We start from the raw sequence: 11,395 nt of genomic DNA on the forward strand, positions 1-11,395 counted from the left end.
ATGTATATGTATGGATATTTAATGATGTTCGTAACAGGTGGAGTAGCTAAGTTGAGTAAGTAGAGTTAAATAAGTAAAACAGAAACTCAAGCACTGCTCTTTTAATTGAAATACCCTATAGTCTCTGAGTCAAAAAGAAGTAGCTTGTGGGTATTAGGGCAATAGAGTATGAATGAAACGCCTAGGAGGGTATATTAGTATTCGAGTATAATACTAGACTAGCGTTTAGGAATATATGAATATAGAAGTATAAGGAGCATAAGAGTAACACTAAAGTATAAGAGCATACGAGTATGACAGAATGAAAATAAATGAGTATTTGACTATGAAGCTAAAAAATTTAAGGTAAGCAATCCAATCAGTAAAGTAACATCTGAGCGCAGTAAACATATAAACGGATATATAAGAATAAGATTAAATTCTAGACAACGTATACGTCGCCTATATGAGTATAAGATGATATTCTGTATCTGTCGTATATAGATGACGTATGTATGTAGCGAAATGAGGTTGTAAAAGCACAACAGTAAAATAATATAATGGAATAAAAATATAGAGGAAATAGAGAATGAGTGTATAATATATTAAAAGTATAGTACAAGCTCAAGAGTCTTAAAATAGTAATTGTAAATTCAAGGAAATATATGAGCTAAATATCTTACTGCTATCATATAACCTTATAGTCAATATAGATGTATCAACAGAATATCTCCCAACAAACTCCCAACAATTCAATCTGAATAGAAATATATATAGAAACAATTCTACAAGCTCCATAACTGAGCTAAAAATATATAACCAGGATATCTAGTATCTCTCTGCAGCATCTCTTCTGGCCCAGCACATCTGTAAATAGTATCTCCGCCTCTCAGGTCCCATCCATAAACAAAAATATCATTCCGTCAAGCCCACTCAACCGGCGATTTTCTGCTCGTTAATTATGTAAATTGTGTAGCCAGAGCAGTTATTTGTTTAGGGCAATTTATGCGGTAGCATTTAGTTGCAGCTGTAGGGGCAGCTGCAACTGCCACAGCTGCCACAATAGCAGATTCACGGCTGCATGAGTTATGAGTCGCGGTTCAGGTCGAGGCTGAGATGCGCCACAGCTGCCACTCAGCAAGTTGCATTTAATTATAAAGGGCAAAGTTTTTCGCTGGCTCGGCCCAGTTGGAGCCGTGTGGGGTGGGACAGGGGCGATGACAGTGCTGCTGGGTGAGTATCTGTGAGCTAATGAAATCAGCGTTCATACAACTTGGCCCAACTGTCATCGAGTTGTTGCAAGTTTCATTCATTTGACAAGCATTATTTAGCAATGCGAAGCCAATTTGCGCGAATAACAACAGAACTGAGAATGCCAGCAGATGTCCTGCTGCTGTGGTTGCCACTGCCCCTGGCTCTTGTTGCTGGTGTGGCACGTAGTTGCTCCACCATAAATCTGTTGCATAAACTTGGCCGCTGTGCGGCAAGCACATTAACGACATCGTTGTGGCCCGCATGAAAGATGCATGAGGCACTGGTGCGTGCAACAACAGACTATGGCCTTCAGCCTCTAGCCCGCCTCCTCCTCCTCTTCCCCTTCTCCCAAAACAGAAACCTTGCCTCCCAGCAGGCCAAATTGTTTATGCGATTATAATAAAGTCGACTCTATAAAGTTGTCATATATTCAATTCCCCACCTGCCTACAGCCGCATAAATTACGCTCGCCCCACAGCAGGTAGGGCTCGCCATTACAACGCAGCATGAAAGTTGTCGAATTATTATTGCAGCTGGCCCATTGATCGATCGATGCCACAAAACATGAAAATGTCAGCGAAACGGAGGCTCATTGAAATCATTTGGCCGCAACTCAATGCCGATTGCGACACGCTATTATTGCCACAGCTTAGCGCCACCAGAGGCAAACGCACTGTGCGCCGTCTAAGCCTTTAAGGCCTGCTAATTGAGTGCTTATCGATTAATGTGCCGCAGTCCGAAATCCCCATTAATTATGTGAGCACGCAACGCTCTGCGGCCAGTGTGTATCTCTCTGTATGTGTGTGTGGGTGCTTGGCTCTCTACCTCACTCAGTTTATCTCTCTCCTCTCTCTCTCTCTCTCTCTCTCTCTCTCTCTCTCTCTCTCTCTCTCTCTCTTAGCCAGCCTGTGTGTGTTGAGTGGTGGGTGTAATATTTCCATACGAACTGTCTTTTAATTTGTGTACTCAAAAATTCTGCTTGCACACGCATAAAACATGGCGTGTCGTAAAATATAGCAGCAGGATTCTCATTCCACACACAGGATGCTGCTCGGGTCGGATAGTAGTGTGAAATCTATAGAGAGTGCCAGACTAGCAGATGCCCTGTAAGATGTTGTGGCTGTTTATAAACAAGTTATTTGAAAGGAATAGCCTAACACATATTAGATATATACGATATTCAGTATACGATATTCAGTATTTGTTGCATTTGCCAAACACCCGTTGCTTAAGCGTAACATATTCGAATTTTTCTCCACGAGCTTCTCTTACATACTGACTCTGCCTTATCGTAAAGCCACTGATCCCTCATAAACCAATACTCATACAATTCGACACGCACCTCTTAATAAATAAACTTCTGCTCCCTTCGAGCCATCATCATATCTATGCGGAGCACCGCACAGAGCTGCTCTCCTCAACCGCGATTAATAGATTTGAACAGAATAGATAGATCTTAAATGGAATTGAATGTCATGTTTTGTATTCTATTTTATAAATGCACTTATACGAGCATCCCTTCTTCTTAAGACTTTCACAATGTACAAAATAATCGAGTAGTGCAACATATTTTTATATATTCCAAATTCATATTCAATTACAACGGAATATATTTATAACATGACTGAAAAATCTTATGAGATATAATGCGTAATAATTATTAAGGCATAGCAGTTATTTGTGCATATAACATATGATGTAGATGTATAATTGTCAGACGCTTAAAAGTTAGACGTATAACAGTATTCGTAAATAAGTCAGATTTCTATAACTTGAACATATAATATTTAGATGTATAAGAGTTAGGCGTATAACAGCTAGTACTGCTGACATTATACGTATAACACCTAGTACGGCTGACAGTATAACAGCAAGTACTGCAGATAGTCAGACGTATAATAGCTAGTACTGCTGATAGTTAGACGTATAAGAGCTAGTACTGTTTATGTTTATATATATATGTATAACAGCAAGTACTGTAGGTAGTTAGCCGTATGACAGTGCGTTAGACGTATAACAGTTAGTACTGCTGCAAGAGATCATAAACGATCTTTATGATCAACTGTACAGCTATAAGAAAGGGATATCAACCGACTATACGCACATATAAACATAACTGAAACTCAAACACAGCTTTACTTTACTCAAAGAAACAACAATATGCGGCTGCTCATAAATTTTTCAACGGATGCAGAGTATCAACAGCAGCCGCAGCAACAGCAGCAGCAGCAGCAGCATAATTAATGTTCTTAACAGAGGCAAAGGCAGCAGAAGCAGCAAGCGCAGCTGCGGCACAAACTTACGCAAGGACCTTGCTGCTCTACATGATTAATGCCATTATTAATTTCGGACACGTTAATTGCAAAGCCAAAAAGAGGAGGAGAGGAGAAAAAATGCTGGAAAAGTCGAAATGCAAACAAGTCGCCATTGCACATTGCACATACGCAGTGTTGTACCAGGCAATATTCAATTACTGAGAAGCGAGCAGAAGGCTAAGGCTAGCATTTGGTTAGTTAGTAAGGTAGATAGGTAGACAGGCACGAAGCAGGCCATTCGAGCCAGTGGCATCATCAAAAACGCATCAGTGTCATTAGGGTGCGTGAGCCGGAGGAGAGTTGGAGAACAGGATGGTGGCATTTGCTCTGTCATTTGATGGGCATGGCGTTTCTTTTGTTGCCTGGCTTGTGCGAGGCTCGTGCCAGCCGTTTGTTTACTTTGCCTTTCGCTACGTTTCGTTTTGTCGTGCGGCAAGGACAACGTCAGCGTCAAAAACCTGAGCTCGGCAACAACAGTGTCGAGCAATTTTCAGCTCGAATCGCGCCAAATGAGCGCCAAGTGGATGCCAAGGGGGACCCAACTGAGGGCGGCAATGAGCTGGCTTGACTCTTGCCAATTTGCAGCAAGTGTCGCCAACGCATTTTGCAGTTGCTGCACAAAAACAGTAGGCGACGCTGGTATTATCATTGCCATAATCATAAAAACATATGACGCAGCCGGCAAATGAGTTTGGGGCTGGGCAAATCGAGTTACCAGCCGCCTCGACAAGTGCCAAACATGTGTGCCATATCCTTTCAATGTGTACAATCAAGAGCTGACATGCAAATATCACAGACATTGAGCAAAAATAAATAAAGTTGTGGATATACAAAATAATATATATATATAGATGAATATAACTTATTTGTTGCTTTTGTTTAGTTATCTGAGAAAAATAAGTGAGCTCTTATACAGAGACCTGTTTAAAATTAAGTTTGATACTTGGGGCTCCCTATAAAAATATCTTAATATCATTTAACTGAATTCTTTGCTCGATTTCAAATAAAATTTCAGATTCATAAGAAGCATAACTATAGATTGACTTCTAAAAGTTTAATATTCTTTTGAATTTCGTCATTGCAACCCGTAATGTAATATAATCCCCTCTTATAGCAAAAATCGGATCGAGAGAAGCGATTTGCTATTTTTGAACAGACTATACTAGAATATATTTAGCTGATTATTAGCTAGCATAACTTTTTGGAGGCTTATTGATTTACAGTATCGTTTAGAAATTGTAAAATACAGTTGCATCCCGATAACTCGAAATGGCAAGGGAATAAATTTTTTTTTTTTACTCAGAAATTGCTCAAGGGGATAGAATATTTTTCAATCAATCGCGAATTTTGATTCAGAGGAGTAAACATTATCGAGATTCGACTGTATTATAAATCTGTTTTATTCACATAATTTAACAAAAGACATTACTGTAACTACATAATCAATATAATTTTATAGAGAATTATAGATTAAAGATTACTTTGCTTATATATTCAATATTTATTGTCATTTGAGCATGAGTGGTTTTACGTCAGAAGCAAATGTGAAAATAAACAAAATTATTAAAGAATGTCCTGAACTGGAAAATATAAAAGTCAATCAGAAGAATCAAATAGCTCCTGAAAATTAAACATGGACACCACAGCGTCCTTAAATTTTATTATACAAAAAGATCTTGATATCACCTTCACGAGACACTTTCGTCTGCATAACCTCACACTCAACTCAGCTAGTTAAACAAATTTAGTTCCTTACTCTTTTATCACTGTCCATTTCAATCATCAATCAATATTTGGCTTATTGTTTGATTAACTGTTGCTCAAATAAATCTAGAATTTTATACTGCAAACATTAGATGTTGGCAAGTGTATCTGATGGCTCCGATAGTTTGAAACGGTATTTATAAAATATTTTCTGATTTGCTTTATTTGCTGTAGATTTTTTTTTTTTTTTTTTTTTTTTTTTTTTTTTTGCCTATTTTATTAAAATAAGTAGCTCTACATGCTTGCTCTATCTATCTCAATATATTCTATAATTCACATGTACGTTTTTGCATATACATATGTATGAGCCATAAAGCCACGCTGCACAAATGACTTGTCAACTTAAGACAATATATTTAAAGTATATCAAAAGAGAAAATGCTTAAAATGTGAATCTCGTTTTTATGGCCGCACAATTTGCACATTGCAAGTTGTTGTTCCGACGGCATTTCGCATTTATGCCGCTATCTTTTTTGCCGGATATGAAACTAACAGTCGTATGGGTGTGTGTGTACCTGTGTGTGTTTGTATGATGATGTTTGCCACAAAGGCAACGTCACGTGGCCTGTGGGCGCAATTTCGCCCATTGGCGCTCGTTAAATTTGCATGCGGAAGCGCGATGGTGCACATGTGTGTAAATGTGTGTAAATGTGTGTGTGTGTGTAGCAACAATGCTAAATGAGCGCAACAGTTACACGCGCTGCCACAGCAACAACGGCAACGACAGTTTTGTGGTTTCGGCCGAGCTCGAGTGTCTCTGCCGCGAAACCAAGTTCATTTGGCATGCAGCAAACGTGCCAAGGCCAAGTTAGCAGCAGACACGCCCCCCGAAAATAAGTATATGTATGAAATTGAAATTGTCAAACCCAAAAAAAAGACTATATATATATTCCCAATTGCTATTGCCAAGTGCGGAGAGAAGCAGACGAAGACGAAGCATTAGATTTCTATATATCGAAATTATTCATTACTTTAAACTTGACTCAAATATTTATTTAAAATTTCGCTTTGATTAAAATGCAAACGCTGCGCCAGCATAGCCTCTGCTTCTGTCGCTGCCGTTGTCGCTGCCACCGCACTTCCTTAGAGAACAATCTAATGCCAGCCTTATGAATTAAACACGAAGAAGCCGAGTGACGCGTTTCGTAATTAAAACTTGCCAAGCGCACTTGCAAAAGTTTATTATGCGCCGCTGTCTGCCTCTAGCCGCGCCTCTCTCTAACCCCATCTCATGCTGCTGCTGCCGCTGTCGCTGCTGTTGTCGCTGTCAAATTCATAATCTGTGGCATAGTTGGCTTTGAGGCAAAAAGAATGGTCGCTGCTGTTGACGGTTTTTGCGCCCGCACTGCCTGCCACAAAACACAAAAAAGCCGTGGCCAGTTTGGCCTAAAAGAATGCGGCCAAAATGCTTTTGTTCGGCTACCTGGCGCACAGCTTTGGTCGGGCAATGTCAAAGCCTGTTAGCTACGTTATTAGCGCATGATTGAAAACCGCAGGCGATTTGTTGTTGTTGTTGGCTTGAGGCCTCTTCAAACTGCATTGCCATGAAAATTAGGAAATAGACGAAAACTGACTGCATAATACTCTGTAAACTGTTAGATTAATATTAGATTTGTAAGTGATGTATACTCTTTATATAAAATGTTTATAATTCAAAGTAGTTGGATAGATGCTCCCTACTATTAGCTTTAGGCTGAAACTATAAAGCCAAAAGCTCACTATGATACAGCTTAAAGTTGTTGAACAGTTAAATGTTATGTAACATAATGTAAACTAACAAATGTAAAACTTTTCTTTGACCTTATAGAAACCTTAATGCCTTTTTTAAAGCAAGTAATTATGATCAAATCAAATGTGTTCTAAAATAAAAATTGTGAATTATAAAAAATTTAATATATAGTATATCTGCTAGGTACATGTAAATACTTAAATAGGGCTTTCTACTCTGCTTGCCTTTGTGACTTAGAACGTGCAACCTAATCTCCCTTGCAAACCACCTGCAGCTGGTCTAAATCTACATAATTAACATCATTTACCTTCGAGCTTGCCTTAAGAATTTCAACAGCTAATATTCTCTCTATCTACAGTACATACAACCCTATATACTCCATTATACTTTGTAAGCAGCTTTTCAAAGCTTATCTCACTCTTCCGTCCTCTTGTAGTTCTACCAAATCAAATTTACCTTTCATTAGCCGTGCAATTTGACAAAAGCCCATATATACTTCTGCATTTGGTGAGCGGCGTATTCAAGCCAAATCTGCGCTCTAAGCCCTCATGCAGCTGGGCCAATAATTGAACGCTTATCCGCGGCCGGCCATCAATTTACATTTGACAAGCAGCGGCAGTTGGCTTTGACGCAATTTCCCAATTTCGCAATTTCTTTTTGGTTTGTGTTTTTTTTTGTTTTGTTTGTTTAGTGGTAGCACCAGTTGTTGTTCACCTGGCTAACCCTTTTGTTATCGCTGCAGCCCACTACCGCTGCCACTGCTGCTGCCTTTTGTTTGCTTGATTAAATTATTTTTCATTATTTACCAAATAAAAGCAGAGGCAACAGCCAAGAGACACTTTGAGCAAAGCAACACAACGGCTGGCTTACACATTTAATAAGTTTATTATTAGCAAACAGCGACGAGGCAAAAGAGCAAAAAAGAGAAGCAAAAGGCAGTTGGATACATAAAGCGCGCCATTATGAAAAAGTATCTTATCTAAAGGATGGCTTCAATTGCGCACGGGATTTGTCATTTTGAGCTGTGTCAACACGCCCCCCAACGAAATTCATTTTCATGCCCAGCAAACAATTGCTGAATGGGGTCGCTTGGGCGCTTGAGCGCATTGGTCAGATTGGTCTTTGAGAGCAATGACTGACTGATTGAATGACTGACTGACTATGAATGATGATGAGTGAATGTTTAATTGACGCTTAGGCCAGTCGGAAGGAATGATTGAGTGATTAACTGATTGACTACATCTGATCAACTAACTCTGATTGACTGTCTGATTGACTGTCTGTCAAATGATTGAAAGGCTGATTGATTGACTCTGAGTGAATGAGGGGACTAAGAGTCTTTGACTGTCTATTAATTGATTGCCTGTCTGACTAAATGTGACTGACTGGCAGATATATTGATAAATTGACTGACTCACTGACTGATTGAAAGAATTGTAGAATGATTGACTAAATCTGTCTGATTGAATATATTGCTGATTGATTGAATTGATTGACGTTCTGCTGCTGCGTTCCCTGCTCAAGATAAGAGAACTTGCTAGCTGTGGCCTCTAGGGTATCTTATGAATTGCGTTACTCAAATATCTTGAAACTTGTATACTTTTAATAAAAGTACTTAAACATTTTGCTGCTATATCTATCAAATATGCCCCTTCTCACAGTCTGCCTGAAATATTACAAAATCTTATTTAATTGACTCACTCGAATCACTCGCTTTATTATTCGAGCTCATGCTTGCTTGCACCGCGGATATTTCATACCGTTTTAGGGATAAATAGATTTCTCTTAAGGCTTTAAAGAACCTACTATTGCAACAGCTTTTGAGCTGCGTGAATATCTGTTTGCGGTTAATTTGCAGGGGCAGCGAGCAAAACCACAAGGCCAGGTGGGTCGTCAAGGTGTTTCCTGTGCATAAGTAGCTGAGCAGCTGTGCTGCACTTGTGAATGGCAGGGATTATACGCATTACCTTGACAGCGCCAACGTAAAGAGTTCTGCCCGCTTCGGTTTCTTGTTAGGAAAATGTGTTTGTGCGCCTATTTTATACTTAAAGGTAGATATAATAGCATTAAAAATATGAGAAAAAGTAAGAGTAAGATAGAAAGAGTAAGATAGAAATTGAAAAATGAGAAGCTGAAGCGAATCATTCAAATCTATATTAATTCTTTTACTCATACACGCAACCACAGCAGCCGCCTATAATTTTCCCAAAAAAAAAAATAATAATAATAATAATAATGATAATATTAAATAAATAAATAATAATAATAAATACTTCATAACAATAATAATAAAATTAATAAAAAAAAAAGTCTATAGAACTCATTTGAAAAATATCCAGGAAGGCAAAGCAGGTAATGTAGAAAAGAAATTTGTTCTATTCCACGAAAAATTTCTTAGATCCCGAATTTAAATTTCCACCCGTACCCACCAAAATTCTCGATAGATTTCAAAGTGCAGTAATTTTTTGGATTCCCGGTTGTTGAGCTATCGAGATTTTTCGAATAGCTTTAAATTATTAAACGATTGAATTTACTTAGTGATTAGTTTATTAGCGATTATTAGAGTTTACAGAGTTTATGTGATAGACGCGAGCAAGCGACTAGTCTGTCGTGCTGTCCGCTACTATGTTTGTAATAGTCAATCTAACACTGCATCTGCTCTAAACAAGAGTTAATTGCATACTAACTACAATGTACGCGAGCCGGCGGATTAAGCTGAGCCGGTGCGTGGGTGAAAGAGACAACGCAAAAGGGAGAGCGTGATCTCCGTTACAAATTCTCTTACATGATAACATATTCTATGAACTGCCGCTCTTAATTACAATGAAGCGATGATTGCTGAGCCCAACATCCTCCCCCCGTTGAAGACTTAGTCTTCAACAGAATCCTTAAGGGGCAGCAAGCACAGCTTATTTGTAGCTCTTCTTATCTCGCCAACTTCAGTTTTTAGTAGGGCTACCCGTGCAACGCCATCACTTCCAGGGATAAGTTCGATTATTCTGGCTAGTGGCCACTTAAGTGAAGGTAGATTCTCATCCTTCACAAGAACTATGTTGCCAACAGCCAAGCCAGGTTTAGAGGTTCTCCATTTCGCTCGCTGTTGTAACAAGTTGAGATATTCGTCCCGCCAACGAGTCCAGAACACCTGCTGGAGATAGCTTACGCGCTGCCAAGCATCCAAACGATTAAAATTGAGCCCGGTTAGGTTTGGCTCACTGAAAGACGAAGGAGGGCCACCGTTGAGGAAATGCGCAGGAGTCAACACGTCTATGTCTGATGGGTGCTCTGAAATCGAAACTAAAGGGCGTGAATTAACGACAGCAGCGATGTTGCAAACCAGTGTGCGAAGCTCATCGTAAGTTAGGACGGAGGACCCAACACATCGGTAAAAATGATGCTTCGCTGTCTTCACTGCAGCCTCCCACAAGCCACCAAAGTGAGGTGATCGTGGAGGGATGAAATGCCATTCGATTGAGTCTGCCAAACAGAAATCCTTCACAGCCTTCTGGTGGGTGTCTGACAGAAATAGACGCTTCAACTCCTGAAGCTGATTGCGGGCACCAAGAAAGTTTGTGGCGTTATCCGACCAGATTTGACTTGGCTTTCCTCTGGTGCATATGAAACGTTGAAGTGCATGCAAAAATGCCGCGGTAGTTAAATCCTTGACTAACTCCAACCAAATAGCCTTCGTAGCAAAACAAATAAACACACAAACGTAGCATTTCACAGGCGCCTTGTTTCGTGACTCAGGCTTGTAAAAGAAGGGTCCGCAAAAGTCGACTCCAGTCACTCCAAAGACCCGATAGCCGTCGACTCGATCCTTGGGTAGATCTGCCATTATGTGTTCAACGAGTCGGGGCCTTGCACGAAAGCAAATTACGCATCTCTGAATTACACTGGCTACAGTTTTTCTACCTCCAATTGGCCAATATTGGGAACGAACCAACGCTAGCACTGCTCGGGGACCAGCGTGCAAGTTTCGCTGATGGAAATGCATTATGATGGCTCTAGTTACTGGATGAACTTTGGGCAAAATAATTGGATGGCGACTATCGAAATTTAAAGTTGAGTTTTTGAGACGACCATCGACACGTAGCAGCCCAATCTCATCAAGGAACGGTGACAGCGAGGCTAGACTGCTGGATGACGGAACCATTCCTTTATTTCGAAGAGCATTTATGTCGTCTGAGAGATGTGTTCGTTGAATCATTCTTAACAGTATATGAGTGCCGTTCCGGATGTCTGCTAGGGTTATTCCTGGACCATGACTTTTTTTAATAAACTTTGATACGTATGCAAACGTACGCTGCAAGCGGCCGAAAGAATTCACAAACTTGCAGTCCATAGAGACATC

At 39.8% G+C, this 11,395-nt stretch overlaps 1 protein-coding gene across 1 annotated transcript; it reads right to left on the minus strand.

Moving 5' to 3' along the window:
• Positions 1–9,910: 9,910 nt before the first annotated feature.
• LOC122756797 lies at positions 9,911–10,879 on the minus strand. Its single transcript, XM_044007324.1, has one exon. It carries the CDS (start codon positions 10,877–10,879, stop codon positions 9,911–9,913), a length of 969 nt encoding a protein of 322 aa, XP_043863259.1.
• Between the last annotated feature and the right edge of the window lie 516 nt (positions 10,880–11,395).

Source organism: Drosophila mojavensis, unplaced genomic scaffold (genome assembly GCF_018153725.1).
Source record: "Drosophila mojavensis isolate 15081-1352.22 unplaced genomic scaffold, ASM1815372v1 contig_16, whole genome shotgun sequence".
Taxonomy (NCBI): Eukaryota; Metazoa; Arthropoda; class Insecta; order Diptera; family Drosophilidae; genus Drosophila; species Drosophila mojavensis.

What these genes read in the sequence shown, in the direction of transcription:
- LOC122756797 (XM_044007324.1), bottom strand. Translation starts at nt 10,879, where the DNA reads ATGGCAGATCTACCCAAGGATCGAGTCGACGGCTATCGGGTCTTTGGA.